Genomic DNA, 17,500 nt, shown 5'->3' on the forward strand with positions numbered 1-17,500 from the left:
AAAAAAAAAAAAAAGAAGTCACTCGGTCCCAGTGACTATGGGTCATTCCAGACCCACGAATCACAATCTGCCTTTCTTCCCCCCCTTCATCTTCTCTCTTCTCTCCCTCCCCCCCTTTGTCCCCCCTCTTTTCTGTCTGTCTCTCTCTCTCTCACTGTAGCTCAGGCTTTCCCGGCTCACAGCAATTCTCTGCCCCTGCCTCTTCAGTGCTGGACCACAGGTATGAGCCCTCATTCCTGCCTTCACTGGGGTCCTCTCTAACTCCACCATGGTGAGAAAGAAAGATTTACTGTGAATCTCAAATGATGGCGCTGATCCTTCTAAATGAATTTTGACTGTTTTGCAGTTGACCAGAGGGTGTCACTGTGTGACAGAACAGTCCCTCTCCTAAGGCAGCTGCTACCCAGCATCCACATTGTTATCGCTGGGCTGTTCCTTTCCATTTAGGTTAACTGTTTTCGAGTAAGTGAATTTAGTATTTCTCACCTCCACAGGAAACACTAGGGGAACTCTGGGTAGCTATTCCCTGAAACATAAGGTCAGCAGTATGTTTCCACAGGAAGGTGAGATGAAATGTCAGCATGAATCAGCATTAAGTCTTTTGTCTTTCAGACTGTTGCTAGGGGGAAATTAGAAACACTCCACTCACGATTTATAGAACAGACTATATGGGGGGTTAGCAGCGAGCAGCTGAGTAACGACAGAAATAGTCACGATCACCAGAACCGGAAGCAGCTGAACAAATGCCGAATATGGAGTCTGCAAAAGAACAGAGAAGTGCCTGAGAGGATGAAGACATCCCAAAGGAAATGCAGGTTGTTAGTGCACAGTGCAGGAACGCCCACAAAGCCAACCGTTACCACAAAGGGTGGATTTCAGCTTACAAGCAAACAACACATTTTTTTTTTTTCTCTGCTGACAAGCTAAAGGAAGCTTCCAACCTGCATTGTCAATAATCCCGCTGTCCCTTACGCCGCTAGGCAATTCTGCCAGACAGGGACTGGGCTCCGGGAGCAGTCACTGCTAAGCAACTCTTACTTGGCCACAGCTGCCCGCAATCAATGGTATCTAACTCTGTCAGAGACGATCACATTCTTCCTTGACAATGTAGGGTCAAGGTTCATCCCCCTCCTTCATTAACTACAGTTTAGAAAGGGACACACTCTTTCCAATACTGTGAGCCAGCCAGAGGCATAGTAGTTGTTGTCTGTGATAACTCAGCAAGTCGAGGTGCTTGCTGCCAAGCTGGAGAACCTAGCTCAATCCCGGCAGTACTTCTTGCCTTATGAGCTTCCTGAGGTCATCCTGTGTACCCTACTTTTAGTTCTGAAATGTTTTTGTTTTTGTTGTTTTGTTTTGAGACAGGGCTTCACTGTGTAGCCATGGCTGTCCTGGACCTCACTGTGTAGAGGCTGGCCTCGAACTCACAGAGATCCACCTGCCTCTGCCTCCAAAGTGCTAAGATCAAAGGCTGTGCCACCAGCCTGGCTAGTTCTGAATATCTTTAAGGAGCTTCTTCTTTTCTGTAGTAAGGGAGAGTTCAATCAGGACAGCCCCACAAGCTGGGCCTGGTGGCTCACACGGTGGTCCCAACGGTGGTCCCAGCACTTTGGAGGCAGAGGCAGGTGGACCTCTGTGAATTCAAGACCAGCCTGGTCTACACAGTGAGTTCCAGGACAACCAGAGTTGCATAGAGAGAACCTGTCTCAAAACCAAAAAGTAGTGGGGGAGATGGAGTGAGCCGGGAGAGGAAGACTGGGATGCTGGTGTCTACAGAAGGGACCAGGAATCACCAACATTTATCCAGCTCATTTTACCAGCACAGCTCAAATGGGAGTCTAGCACTGATTATACCACAGGAGCAGGCACAGAGCGGCCCTGTAGGCGCAGACTCCTCACCCCCACAGAAGCAGGCTCAGTATGGCCATGAGTGTGACCTCCGCTCCCCACACACCTGAGACTTGTCTTCCTCTCTCTTATGTGTCTGTGTCCTCTCGTGGCGGTGCCGCCGGCGATAATACTGACTGTCGTCTGTCACATTTGAGAACATGTGAATATTTCCTGGAAAAGAGACATGATTAGAGAGAGAGAGGGAGGGCAGAGACTGGGAGAGAGAACACTCATGAGGCGGCTATTCATTTTCTGTCCTTTGCAAAGTCTCGTTCCAAACAAGGCTAAAGACGGGGCACCTGCCGGTCTGACCCAGCAGAAAAATAATGTGAGTCAAGGGGGCCAGCTGGGCACAGGATGCATAAGACTCCCGACTTCATGGAGACAGTCCTTTGAAAGTATGGTGGGAGGAAACTCTAAAAGGCCAGAAGCCAGAGAGCATTTTGGCCATGAATCCTATCTGACATACTTCTGTGCCCAATAGTACTAAGTGACACTTTTTTTTTTTTTTCAAGACAGGGTTTTTCTGTATAGCCCTAGCTGTCCTGACACTCACTTTGTAGACCAGGTTAGCCTCAAACTCAGAAATCTGCCTGCCTCTGCCTCCCGGGTGCTGGGATTAAAGGCATGCACCACCACCACCACGCCCGGTTCTAAGTGACATCTTTAATAGCCACTCATGAAATTCAGTTTATGGGGCTGAGGTGTATCTCAGCATGGGGTACATGCTTAGCATGTTGGAGGATTAGGGCTGCATCCCTAGCAACATAAAAAATTCAAGTTATTGTCTTGGCATTGAATTTTCTCAACTTCCAGCTCTCTGTGATATACTTTCTGGCTTTCTGTATTATTGCACATATTGATTGTCTTAAAAAAAAAGGCGGGGGCTCACTGTGATTTTTTAAAAAACGATTTATTTTTATGTAATGCATTTGTGGTGTTTGAATGAAAATGGATCCCACAGGCTCATACATGTGAATAGTTGAGCTGTTAGTAGAACTGTTTGAGAAGGATTAGGCCTTGTTGTGGCCATGTTGAAGTATCTGTGGCCTTGCTGGAGGAAGCGTAACAGTGGGGGTGGGCTTTGAGCTTTCAAAAACCTGCCCCAGGCTCAGTCCCGTCCCCCCCACCCCCTGCTCGTAGAACAGGGTGGAAGGCTCCCAGCTGCTGCTCTAGCACCATGCCTGTCTCTCACCAGTATCATGATGACAGACTAACCCTCTGAAATTGTGAACAAGCCCCTAGTTAAATACTTTCCTTTCTAAGACTTGCCTTGGCTGTATGTCTCTTTACAGCAACAGAGCAGTAACTGAGCCTGGATGATGTGCCTGCCTGTGTCTCTTATATGAATGAAGTACCCAGGGTGGCCAGAAGAGGGCATCAGCCCCACCTGGAAATGGAGTTCCACCTGGAAATGGAATTCCAGATGATGCGAGCTGCTGGAAATAGAACCCAGGTCCTCAACAAGAACAAGCCATTTTTAGGTGGTTTTATTTGTTCATTCAAATATCTACTTATTTTATGTTGCTGGGTATGGTTTTTACACACCTTTAATCCCAGCACTCAAGGCAGATACAGGCAGGGGCAGACAGACAGGCTGTGAGTTTGAGGCCAGACTGAGTTTGAGTTTCAGGACAACCAAGCCTACATAGAGAGACTTTGTCTCAAAAAACAATGACAGGGCTGGAGAGATGGTTCAGTGGTTAGGAACACTGTCTGCTCTTCCAGAGGTCCTGAGTTCAATTCCCAGTAACCACATGGTGGCTCACAACCATCTGTAATGGGATCTGATGATCCCTTCTGGTGTGTCTGAAAACAGCTACAGTGTACTCATGTACATAAAATAAATAAATAATTTTAAAAAACAACAACAAAGATTTATTTATGTGTTTGAGTAGTTTTTTTTTTAAGGATCTATTTATTTATTTTATATACATGAGTCCTCTATCTGCATGCCAGAAGAGGGCATCAGATACCAATACAGATAGTTGTGAGGTTGCTGGGAATTGAACTCAGGACCTCTGGAGGACAGCCAGTGCTCTTTTTTTTTTTTTTTTTTTTTTNGTTTTTNGAGACAGGATTTCTCTGTATAGCCCGGGCTGTCCTGGAACTCACTTTGTAGACCAGGCTGGCCTCGAACTCAGAAATCCGCCTGCCTCTGCCTCCCGAGTGCTGGGATTAAAGGCGTGCGCCACCACGCCCGGCTCCAGCCAGTGCTCTTAACCACTGAGCCATCTCTCCAGTGTTTGAGCATTTGATCTGCGTGTCTCTATGTCCACCACAGGCATGCCTGCAAAGATCAACCCCTTGACAGTGAAGCCACACATGCTGAGTCGCTATGTGAGTACTGAGAATCCAGCCTGTGTCCTCGGGAACAACAGCTGGGCTCTCTTAACCACCAAGCCGAGCTCCCCTTTAAGTTCTACCTTGTTTGAGACAGAGACTCAGGAGTCCAGCTGGTCTCAAACCTGCTATGTATGGAAGGATGACCTTGAACTTCTGATGCTCTTGCTTGCCTCCCCATCAAGTAATGGAACTGTAGGTAGTTATATGCCAGTCATCAGTTGTGACATTTAAAAATTAATTAATTAATTGTATGTGTATGGGTGTTTTGTCTGCATGTATGTCTGTGCACCATGTGTATACAGTACCCACAGAAGCCAGAAGAGGGCATGAGGTCTCTAGAATCGGAGGAGATGGTTGTGAGCAATGTGGTGCTGGGATTACACCTTGGTCCTCTGCAAGTACAGCCAGTGCTTTTTAACCACCGAGTCATTTCCCTAGCCCCTAAAGAACTTTTAAAAATATTACATTTATTCATTTAATACATAGACATTAGCATGTGTGTATGTGTGCACCTGCATGCGTGCACCTGTGTCCACGTGCACACAAAGCACACGCATGGAGATCAAAGGACAACTTTCAGGAATTGTTTCTCTCCTTCTACCATGTGGTGCCCATGACCGCAAATTCCAGACTGTCTTGGGCTACATAAGGGGCTCAAAATGAGCCAGAGCAGCTATTTAATCTGTCTTTCCTAGAATTTGTAAGCCTTGGGTTCAATGTATAGTCCTGCAACAATATACATGTAATATAAAAGATATATATTTCAAAGCAACCCTGAAATACCACCGCCATTTTCTCAGGTGGGTGACTATGGTGAGAGAAATGTATGATACAGCCGACTTTATGCACAGCTGGAGGCTAGAGACTCCTCCAACTCCCTGCAGCCCACTTCAAATCCTTGCTGTTTCTCCAGCACCAATGTCCTTCAAACTAGAGTCTGCTGAGATCCATAAATAAACGGTATAAAGAATCCTTTTTTTTTTTTTTTTGGTTTTTCTAGACGGGGTTTCTGTCCTGGAACTCACTCTGTAGACCAGGCTGGCCTCAAACTCAGAAATTCACCTGCCTCTGCCTCCCGAGTGCTGGGATTAAAGGTGTGCACCACCACGCCTGGCTAAAGAATCTTCACTTTAAGACACTAACCTCAGGCTGGAGAGATGGCTCAGTGGCCAAGAGCATTGGCTGCTTTCCCAGAGGACCCAGCACCCACAGCCACTCAGAGATGTAACTCCAGTTCCAGGACCCTCCTGTGACCTCCTCTGTCACCAGCCATGTATAAGGTGCACAGACATACATGCAGGCAAAGCTTTACAAAAACAAACAAACAAACAAACAAAAAAACCAACCTGAAGGGAAATGTCCTCCGAAGAACACATTAAATAATTCTTCTGGAGAGATGTCAGCTTCAAAGTCTCTGTAATAATGATAAGATCTGGCTCGAGGGACAGTGAAAGTCACCTGCTCATCTCCATATTCATCATAGCGGAGTCTCTTGTCGGGATTGCTCAGGACTGCAAAGGCATTTCCTATTGCTGCAACCAACAAGAAACAACATCAGCACATCCTTGGCTATTGCCAAGGGTGACCACAGCAGCAGCAAGACGCCCAGAGGTGGTACTAGACAGCCTCACAGGGTGACAAACAGAGGTACTTAGGCCTACGAACTTCCCCCAAAGGATTTGCCCCCAGAGATCTTCATAGTCTTTTTTAAATTTTCTTTTTGGTTTTTCGAGACAGGGTTTCTCTGTGGAGCCCTGGCTGTCCTGGAATTCACTCTGTAGACCAGGCTGGCCTCCAACTCAGAAATCTGCCAGCCTTTGCCTCCCAAGTGTTGGGATTAAAGGTGTTCGCCACCACGCCCGGCTTGTTCATAGTCTTGATAAACTAAGAACAATACTAGAATCCAACAACTTCGAACTCTATTGAAGTGAGCGTTAACCCCTAAGAGTTCTTGACACCTCTCAGGTGCACTGAAGTTGAGACACTGTCCCTAGCTCATGCTGCCAATAATGTAGACATGTTGGGACTTGTGAGGCTGGAGAGATGGCTCAGAGGTTAAGAGCACTTACTGCTCTTATACAAAACTAAGGTTCAGTTCTTAACAGCATAATGGGTGACTCACAACTGCCTGTAACTCTAGTTTCTTGATACTCTATTCTGGCCTCTCTGGACACCTGCACTCACAGAGTGAACACACAAACAAATAAGCACATGCAGAGGCATAAATGAAAAAATTTTTTTAAATCTGTTCTAGGGGATGGAGCTATGGCTCAGAGTTCAGGAGCATGCTTACCATATGATCCTCAAGATCTGATACACACGCACACACACACACATACACACATCAGTGTTATTATTTCACTTAAGAGCAGCAGTTTACTGAAACAGTTCACAGTGCTATTAAGTTGAAGTAAAAACCAATCTCCTAAATATAATAATCGTCAAAACTCCTTCTGCTTTGATGAAAACAAAAGGCTCTCATTGGTTTGTGAGAAGACTTCCATATGAATATAGAGAACATGGAGGCTGGAAGGATGGCTCAGCCACTAAAGGCTGGGCTCACAACCAAAAATATAAGAGAACATGGGTTAACCACATGGTCCCTTAGTGATGCTTTAGGAACTAGAGCCACAACAGAAAAACTGTCTTCGCGATATATAGGGACTTCTTCTAAGATTTATTTTTAGCTGGGCATGGTAGCACATACCTTAATCCCAGCAGACAAGCAGGTCTCTGTGAATTAAAGGCCAGATTGGTCTATATAGTGAGTCCCAGGTCAGCCAGAGCTACACAGAGTGACATTTCCTCAAATAAACAAAAAGTTTATTTCCTTTTATGTGTATGGGCATTTTGCCTGAATGTACATATATGTACCACATGCATGCAGTGTCCACAGAGGCCTGAAGAGGGCGCGGAATCTCCTGGAGCTGGAGTTACAGGCAATTGCGAGCCACTGTTTGGGTTCTGGGAATTGAACCTTGGTCCTCTGCAAGAATAGCCAGTGCTCTTAACCACTGAGCTATCTCTCTAGCCTCAAGAATAACTTAAAAATTTCTCAGGTACCCACAAGCTGGCTCAGTGGGTAAAGGCATTTGCCACTTGGCCTGAAGACCTGAGCTCAATCCTTGGAACCCACATGGTAGGAGAACCAATTCCAAAAATGCTTGGTACAAGGTTGAACAAGGATGAACTGAAGATAACCCAGGGTTCAAAACCTTGCACAGACTTTTTACAAAGACTAACCATAGCTGTAAATACAGCAATATCAGATCCACATGCTAGAGAAATCTTAATTGAATCTTTAGCCAGGCAGTACACACCTTTAAGGAGGCAGAGGCAGGCAGATTTCTGAATTGGAAGCCAGCCGGGACTACAGAGTTCCAGGGCAGCCAGGGCTATACAGAGAAACCCTGTCTTGAAAAAAAACAAAAACAAATAAACAAGACAAAACAAAAACCCACTAATGATGAATGCAAAAAAGGCGATTAGACCATTAGGAGCAAGATCTACCCCCTTTATGAATTGATTAAAAGGACTGCGGACATGGAAGCAAATGCTCACAGTCCAATTGGAGTTTGGACAAACAATTACAGGAAAGAAAAACTAGATCCCCATTGCTGTGGCTCTTAAAGATCCAGTCATTCCCTAAGCAACGGGAACCAAACAATTCCTACGGATAAATCCTTCTACAGTGGTAATAACTCTGGGAGAAATTTTCCTATGAGATGTGGAAGATGTGGAAAGAATATGGCTCCTGAATGTAGCTCATCCAAAGACATACAAGGCATTTCCTCAATTTCAGAAAACTAAGGGGCTTTGCTCAAGGACTGACAAAAACCAACACGAGCTGTTCATTTCCTATTCACCAAGGAAAGATATTTCTGAAAAACAATTTAAAAATTCAAAGTCTGATAGGACAAACAGAGCTGCTTAAAACTTAAACCCAAACAAGAGATTCTAAGGATACAGAAAAACAGGTTCTTTTGCAGACTGCTATCAATGATAAGAGACCAAAGTTAAAAATCACAGTCAGATGGAATTGAGATGGAAGGATTTGAGGATACTGGTGCAGATGTAACCTTTACATCACAGGGTGCCTGGAATCCAGCTTGGCCTCTTCAAAGGGTATCTACTCGGCTCCTAGGGATCGGGACATTGTCTCAGGTACAACAAAGTCTTCAATGGATTAAATGACCAGAAGGGTCAAATAGGGACCACATGCAGCAGATAGCCATGAACTTAAGGGGACGAAATCTATTCCAACAATGGAGATTAGCATTCCTCCAAAGTCAGAGATAGGTGATAGAGAGGTAGCTCTGATAAAAAATTAAGCAGGGCGTGGTGGCGCATGCCTTTAATCCCAGCACTCGGGAAGCAGAGGCAGGAGAATTTCTGAGTTTGAGGCCAGCCTGGGCTACAAAGTGAGTTCCAGGACAGCCAGGGCTATATAGAGAAACCCTGTCTCGGGAAAAAAAAACAAAAAACAAAAAAAGTTAAAAGGATGTTATCAGGGACAGTTGTAGACTGTCCAGGCTATATCCAGAGACAGAATCTTGATTGAGGGAGCCACTGCTGATGAAACACCAATAGCCTTACACTAAGGTGGTTGACTGATCAAACCACCTGTTTGGACTGAGCAATGACCTAAGAGAAAGGACAAACCAGAGCACATAGAAGAATCCATCAGCCCTTGGAACTCTCCTGTATTTGTTATTAAAAAGAAATCTGGCAAATGGAGGATACTGACAGATCTGAGAGCAATCAATAAAATTATTCAACCAATGGGCTATTTACAGCCTGGGATTTCATTAACTTCCTCATTACCTAAGGAATGGCCTATCACAGTGATCGAGCTAAAGGATTGCTTTTTCCCAACCCCTTTACAAGAACAACATAAAGAAAGATTTCCCTTCAGGTGCCCACATTTAACCATTCAATGCCAACCAAAAGGCACCAATGGAAAGTCCTGCCACAGGACTGTTGAATAATACTTACTACCTTATACCAACAGCTATTGGAAATAATTTGTAAGCAATTTCCTCAATCCATAATTCACCATTATATGGATGATATCTTGCTGACTAATTCAAATAGAGATACCTTAGAACAAACATTTGATGAAGCAAAAAAAATTTGCCTTATTGGGGATTACTAATTAATTACTCTTGAAAAGAAATACAGAGGAGATTTTGTTGATTACCTAGGATAAATCAGCAAGAAATCAGACCACAAAAGGTACAAATCAGGGGCTGAAGAGATGTGGCTCAGTGGGTAAGAGCACTGACTGCTCTTCCAAAGGCCCTGAGTTCAAATCCCAGCAACCACAGGGTGGCTCACAACCACACATAATGAGATCTGACGCCCTCTTCTGGTGTGCCTGAAGACTGCTACAGTGTACTTATATATAATAAATAATTCTTTAAAAAAAAAAAAAAGGTTCAAATCAGGAGAGACCAGCTAAATACTCTTAATGAGTTTCAAAAATTACTGGGAGATATTAACTGGCTTCGGCCTACAATTGATTTGACCACTCAAGAGCTGAATAATTTACTTCAAACCCTGCAAGGTGATAAAGAACTAATTAGTCCAAGAAGACTATCAGCTGAAACTGAAAAGGAATTGGCTGATAGAAAAAAACTTACAAATTGCCCACATAGAGCTCATTAGCCCAAAGATGGCTTATATTTTGTTATCTTGACCTCTACTCATTCTCCCATGGAATTCTTATGCAGAGGGAAGATTATATCTTAGGACAGTTATTTTTAGCACATGTACAGAGTAAAAAAATTAAAGGCCTATATTGAAAAGGTCTCTGAACTGATTCTAAAAGGAAAAAATGATACTTTATCAACTAGCTGAAATAGATCCATCTGAAATTGTGGTGCCTTTTACTAATGTTGGGATTGTCTTGTTATGGCAGAAAATAAATATTGGCAAAGAGCTTGCTGTAATATTTTGGAGAAATTAACAATAAATACCCCAGAGGCAAGCAACTTTGGTTTGTAAAAAGAACTAATTGGATTCTCCCTTGTATAATAAAGGGGGCCAATTTCGGTTTCTCCTTTTCTTTCTTTCTTTTTCTTTTTCTTTTTTTTTTTTTTTTTTGGTTTTTCGAGACAGGGTTTCTCTGTGTAGACCTGGCTGTCCTGGAACTCACTCTGTAGACCAGGCTGGCCTCAAACTCAGAAATCCACCTGCCTCTGCCTCCCGAGTGTTGGGATTAAAGGTGTGCACCACCACGCCTGGCTTGGGGGAACAATTTCTGGAGCCCCTACATTTTTACTGATGCAAATACATCAGGAAAGGCAGAATATAAGTTAGAAAACATAGTAAATGAGAATCCTTATAATTCAGTTAAAAAATCAGAGTTACATGCAATTCTTTCCATGTTATTAGATTTTCAACAATCTCTTAATATAGTAACTGACTCTCAATATGCAGAAAGTTGTTTTGCATACAGAAACTGCTGAACTTATTCACGATGATTCTGAATTAACTTCACTGATTATTCAACTACAACAAATGATCAGAAATAGAAATATATATATATATATATATACATATATATATATGTGTGTGTGTGTGTGTGTGTGTGTGTGTGTGTGTGTGTATGTATATCTCAGATCTCATATGGGTCTACCAGGCCCTCTAGCACAAGGCAATGATGAAATTGATTAGCTATGATAGGAAGTATGCTAGAGGCTTCAGAATTTCATAAAAACCACATGCTAACAGCAAAGGTTTAAAAAAGGAAATTTCTATCACTTGGCAATAAGCAGAACAAATTGCAAAGACATTCCTATTTATTCTGTATATAATCAAACTCTATTACCTGCAGGGAGAAATCCTAAAGGCACCCAAGGAAATGAAGTTTGGCAAATGCCTATGTTTCATTTTACAGAGTTTAGTAAACTGAAATGTATGCACTATACTATAGACACATATTCAGGATTTCAATGGGCAACTGCACTAACTTCTGAAAACACTGACTCTGTCATTACACGTTTGTTAGAAATTATGTCCACTAGGAGAATACATAGACAAATTATGACAATGTTCTTGCATATGTCTGTAATAAAATGAAATATTTTTTTACATATTATGATATAAAACACATTACAGGTATACCACACAATCCTACAGGACCAACAATCATATAGATCCAATTGTATTTTTAAAAGATGCTCAGCAAGCAAAAAGGACTACAAAGACCCCCCCCAGAGATGGATTGCATAATGCTTTATTAACTTTAGATTTTATGAATGCTAGCGAGTAAAAACCTACAGCTGTAAAGAGACACTGGAATATGGGAGTAAAAAAAACAAAAATCAAAAACAAACAAGCAAAAAACAAAACAGCTGAACTAAGCTAGCCTGTTTATTTTAAAGATGTCTTTTTTTTTTTAAAGATTTATTTATTTTTATGTAAGTACACTGTAGCTGTCTTCAGATGCACCAGAAGAGGGCATCAGATCTCATTATGGGTGGTTGTGAGCCACCATGTGATTGCTGGGATTTGAACTCAGGACTTTTGGAAGAGCAGTCAGTGCTCTTGCCCGCTGAGCCATCTCTCCAGCCCTGAATGGAGATTTATATTGCGGTTTGACTATATCATCAGACAAACTTCGGAGGAAAGACAGTTGTCTTTCACCTGCACAAACAAAGCATAGGAAATCATCCATAACTGCTCTGTGCACGCTGCACATCCCACACAAATGTCTTTATAGAACTACATAATGCTTGTGAGGTTTGTATATTGCAGAATGGGAGACCAAGACGGCAGTCCTGACAGAATTCACCCTTGGGGATGCTGAGATACTGAGACCTGCTATACCAGCTCCCTGCTCGATTCTACCTCAACTGCATGCAAGCTGTTTCCTGTAAGGACTCGGTTCCGAAACATTTTCAAAACAGCTAGCACACTTGGTTCAGCCTTTCAGACTGTTCCAATTGGGACTTCACTTAAGCCTACACTATCTCAGCTTACAGAGACTGGAAAACAAATGCTTCTGCTAGCTTTATTAAGACTAACCATTTTTTAATTTTCTTGCCCCCCACAAAAGGAATTCTTTGCCCCAGTTCAGCAGGAAGAAATTAAAATAAAGCCGTCATCACCCCAGACCCTCAAGTTGGGGTGAATGATTTTGGTTATTTTATAACCTAATAATAGTTAATAGTTAATAGTTATTTTATAACCTAATAATATCTAATAATAGATATGTTGCTAATTTAGGGGATGATTATTGATAATTATAGTCTTGAGTGGGGAGGAAACAAAATGGGGAATGTAGACTCAGGAATTTCTATTCTATATCCTTTCCTTTTTTCTATCCTTCTTTCTTCTTGAAGTAAGGGAAAGGGGGTAGAAAAGAGGAGACTATAAAAATATTATAAGAGCCGGGCATGGGCGCACACCTTTAATCCCAGCACTCAGGAGGCAGAGGCAGGCGGATTTCTGAGTTCGAGGCCAGCCTGGTCTACAAAGTGAGCTCCAGGACAGCCAGGGCTATACAGAGAAACCCTATCTCGAAAAACAAAACAAAACAAAAAAAAATATTATAAGAAATTAGACAATCAGAGGTAGACAATTAAATCTACTCTTAAGCCAAAATACATTTTATAGCTATAATCTTACACTGGTTGGAATTTTGTATATTGATACAAAAAGAAGGTTATATTTTGTTACATTGGTACAGAATTTTGTATACTAAAACAGGTTTAAGGTTTTCATTGGTATACATCTTTTTTATTGATATAAAATTTAAGATTAATTTTGTTACAACATAATATATGTATATTTCAACATTTAGATAGTCATTATGCCTATGAATCTCATTTTAAAATACAAGGTATAAGGACTGGAGAGATGGCTCAGCAGTTAAGAGCACTGACTGCTCTTCTGAAGGTCCTGAGTTCAAATCCCAGCAACCACATTGTGGCTCACAACCATCTCCAACAGGATCTGATTCTCTCTTCTAGTGTGTGTCTGAAAACAGCTGCACTGTACTCATATACATAATAAATACATAAATTTTAAAAAACAAAAAACAAAACAGTCCATCAAACGCATGGCCTTGTCAGATTCTAGTCTGAATTATTACAAAACTATAAATCCTGGGTTGAACAGATAATAGGTAGCTGGAGACAGGCAGTGTTAGCTTGTTCAGATATGCTATAGATCGATGGTCTTCAAAAAGCTCAAAGATTCACAGACTATGGCACTTAAGGGTGATTTTACTAATATAAGGCTGCTATGATATTGAGACATGTCCGCTCCTGACAGCGCCCCATCCTGCTTGGGAGAAGATGATGGGTATCAGTAACTCCATATGGAGTTGCTTCAATCGTAGCAAGCTAGCCACTGGACAAAGAAAATAGCCTAACTTCATCTACAGACAGGATACTGTCCAGAAAAGACAAACAGATACAGGCAAGGTGACTGCCAAGCTCTGTCCAGACAGGGAAAGGCAAGCAAGTCCTTCATAATTCCTGCCTCACAAAAGGTCTGTCTGTCAGATCTTCTTGGCCTAACAGGGGACACTGGGGACCGTCCAGTGGCCAGCTGTCTGTCATTGCTATCATTTTTGGAAGCTGTGTCCTTGTGCTTTCTGCACTTAGGTAATATTTAATTCCTTCTCAGGGCTCTGATGGGTTGAAGACTCAATAGTCCCAGTCTTACTATAAGCTTAAGTTGTTTAGGACTTAAAAAGAAGGTAATTTTAGGATGGTAATTCAAGGTATAATAGAAATTGATTTAGATATAGAATTCTAAAGTAACCAGGACAGGATAGATAATAGAATATTTGCTCCTGAGTTGCCAGACATGAACAGACTGGATTTTTTGGTTTTTTGAGACAGGATTTCTCTGTATAACTCTGGCTGTCCTGGAACTCACTCTGTAAACCAGGCTGGCCTTGAACTCAGAAATCCGCCTGTCTCTGCCTCCCAAGTGCTGGGATTAAAGTCATGTGCCACCACTGCCCAGCCAGACTAGATTTTTTTTAATTGTTATTTTTAAAGATTTATTTATTATTATATCTAAGCACACTGTAGCTGTCTTCAGATGCACCAGAAGAGGGCGTCAGATCTCATTACAGATGGTTGTGAGTCACCATGTGGTTGCTGGGATTTGAACGCAGAATCTTTGGAAGAGCAGTCGGTGCTCTTAACCACTGAGCCATCTCTCCAGGCCCAGACTAGATTTTTTAATGTAACTCTTACCTAATAATTTTCATAATAATTTCATAATTGTTCCTACTATATACTGTTTATTATTATAAGAGAAAAAGCCTTTTCATTAATATAAAAAAAAGAGAGAGCGCAAGATCTGTTGGGTTTGGTCTGTTGCTACGTATTGTAATGCTCAATTCCATACTAGATATCTAGGTCTATGAGTGAATTCTCACGTTTACAAGCTTTTGTTGTGTAATGCTTGTTCCTTAAATTTAAAACTATTGGTTAAATAAGATTGGCTCTTGGGGCTAGAGCAATGGCTCAGCGGTTAAGAGCTCTGACTGGGGGGGCTGGTGAGATGGCTCAATGGGTAAGAGCACCCGACTGCTCTTCTGAAGGTCCAGAGTTCAAATCCCAGCAACCACATGGTGGCTCACAACCATCTGTAATACGATCTGATGCCCTCTTCTGGTGTGTCTGAAGACAGCAACAGTATACCCACATACATAAAATAAATAAATCTTTTTTTTTTTTTAAAAGATTGGCTAAAACCAATTACTAGAGAGATTAGAAGTAGGTGGGGTGGGGGATGGAGATATGATAGAGAGAGGGAGGGAGGGAGGGGAGGGAAAAGGAGAAGGTGAGGGAGAGGGACCACGAAGAATGAGAGGAAGATGAATGAGAGGAGAGGAGAAAGCTGCCACGAGTGGAGATGGATTGTGAGCACATGACCAGGAGAAACAGCACGTATCTGGGATCTCCCCGCTGGAGAGGTAGCCAGGCCAGCAGTTAGAAGAGTGGATTAGGGGTTACCTCCAGTAATGGTCAAAGACAAATAAAATGGCCATAGTCTGAGTCTCGTTTATTTGTAAGCTAGTTGAGGATAAGCTCAGTTGTTGAATTACAGACAGAGCAATATAGTGAGACCCTGTCTCAAAAAAGCAAGAGAGGTGGAGGGAGTCAGGGAGAAAGAAAGAGTGTGAAGTGATATCCTTGCAAGCATGATGACCTGGGCCAGGCCCTATGGAGGCACAAGCTTATAACCGAGCCTGGTAATGCAGATGCGGTGGGGTTTGATAACCAGCCAAAACCTACTTGAAGCCAGTGGATGGCATATGAGAAAAAGCACTGGAGTCTATCTTCTGGCCTCTAAATATGTGTGGACATGCACATAAACACACACACACACACACACACACACACACACGTTTAAAAATCCAGGCTTGGTGGTGCACATCTGTATTTCCATCATTTGCAAGGCAGAAGCAGAATTGTCCAGACAAGGATACATGAATAGTAAGATTCTGTCTCAAACAAAACAAAGCAAAAGTCATATGTCAAGGAAAAGTGCTCATGACCTAAGAAGCCATCTGCAGGGAAGACTAAAAACAGTTTGCTCCTGGACCTGCAAGATGGCTCAGAAGGTAGCAGGTCTTAGCTGCTAGGTCTGATGACTCTGGGTTCGAGTCCCGAGACCCACAGAGTGGAGGAAGAAAACTGACTTTCAAAGACTGTTCTTAGACCTTCATGCACATGCCCACTACTAAGATAAATAAATATAATTTAAAAAGTTAAAAACAAACACATTTGCCACCACCGACATTACAAGGGCAGATGGGCGTGGCTCAAGGTCAAACCTTTGAAGGCGTCTGTTGCTCCAGGAGCACAGTTCTTGTCGGGGTGAAACTTCAGGGCAAGCTTCTTGTACGCTTTCTTAAGCTCTTCATCGCTGGCATTGTGAGAAACACCCAGGATGTCATAGTAATTTCTGCACTTCTTGATTCTTAAAAGAAAAAAAATTAATATGCATTTTTAAGATACAGAGGCTCTATTTGTACAACAAACAGCCAGACAATATATCCAACCAACTTGTGAGCACCAAAGCAAACCTAAAAGGAATTAGTGAACAAATTATGAAACATTCAAATCTTCCTACCCAGACCTCATGCTTTGCACAGCTCCCCCTGGTGTACTCTTCCCCTCTCCTGTTTTCATAGCCGGGGAAAAGAAGCCTGTTAACCTTGATTTCAAAGTCCAGGCCAAGATCCTGAAACTTCATCCAAGAACAGCAAAGCTCCAAGAGCCATCTTATTTATTTTGTTTTCTTGTGACAGCATCTCAAGCAGCCCAGACTAGTCTCGAGCTCACAGCAGCTAAGGCTGGCCTTTAAGTCTTAATCCTCCCTTTCCCACAGGTTGATATTATGGGTGTGCATCCTCTCACATCTCCCCTTACGGCTATCTTTCAAAATTGTGTGTACAGTTTTCTCTTGGAGAAACGGGATGTAGGGGTAGTGCTGATGCTAAGGTCCTGTCCCCCAATTGGTTCTTGATCTCACAAGAAAGCAAGTCATGGGTCAACTGCTGGGCAGAAGGCACAGGTGGGACTTCCAGGTCCCTGGAGAAGAAGGGATATGCAAGGAAGAAGAGGGAGAGTTTTGTCATGCTTTTGATGGAGAGGAGTTGATGAGCCATGGGAGATCTCCAAACAGAGTGGCCACACAGGCCACTCCTACAGGCAGGTGGTCAGGGGCATCTAGCATGGGCTATATGGGACTAGCCACTAAAGTTTAAGGCAGGTGGGGAGTACGGAGTTAAGAGTAATGATAAGGACATGCTTTTCCAGGTGGGACATAGTAGTGTCCAGCAATTGTGCCAAGGTGGCAAGTTGAAATGAACAACTGTGTGTGTGAGTGTGTGTGTGTGTGTGTGTGTTTTATCCATGGACTCAAGGGAAGCTGGGCAGGGGCTTGTAGCTCAGCCCATTCCCAGAGCATAGGTGGGGTAGCAAAAATCTACAGGCAATAATGGAAAGGGGTTTTGTTTGTTTTGAAACAGGGTCTCACTACGTAGTTTTGGCTGTTTTGGAATTTTCTATGTAGACCAGTCTGGCCTCCAGCTCACAAAGATCATCCTACTTCTAGGCTGGGTTCCAACTCTCCAAGTAGCAGAGAATGACTCCCTGAGTGAGGGGTGTGTGTGTGTGTGTGTGTGTGTGTACGTATGTATGTTTGTATATATATATATATGTATGTATATGTATATATACATATATATGCATGTATGTTTGTATGCATATGTTTATATGTGTGC

The 17,500-nt window shown here is 42.6% G+C and overlaps 1 protein-coding gene across 4 annotated transcripts in view; it reads right to left on the reverse strand.

Moving 5' to 3' along the window:
• The window catches only part of Dnajc18 (DnaJ heat shock protein family (Hsp40) member C18), a 35,700-nt gene that overhangs the window by 8,030 nt on the left and 10,170 nt on the right, over positions 1 to 17,500 (reverse strand). For all 4 annotated transcript variants that reach the window (XM_029472129.1, XM_021150540.2, XM_021150539.2 and 1 more), the window contains 4 exons: positions 16,046 to 16,191; positions 5,583 to 5,768; positions 1,955 to 2,061; positions 650 to 759 (listed from right to left, as the gene is read on the reverse strand). In XM_029472129.1, the coding sequence (XP_029327989.1) occupies positions 650 to 759; positions 1,955 to 2,061; positions 5,583 to 5,768; positions 16,046 to 16,191 (549 nt within the window). The remainder of the gene's footprint in view (positions 1 to 649; positions 760 to 1,954; positions 2,062 to 5,582; positions 5,769 to 16,045; positions 16,192 to 17,500) is intronic.

Source organism: Mus caroli, chromosome 18 (genome assembly GCF_900094665.2).
Source record: "Mus caroli chromosome 18, CAROLI_EIJ_v1.1, whole genome shotgun sequence".
Taxonomy (NCBI): domain Eukaryota; kingdom Metazoa; phylum Chordata; class Mammalia; order Rodentia; family Muridae; genus Mus; species Mus caroli.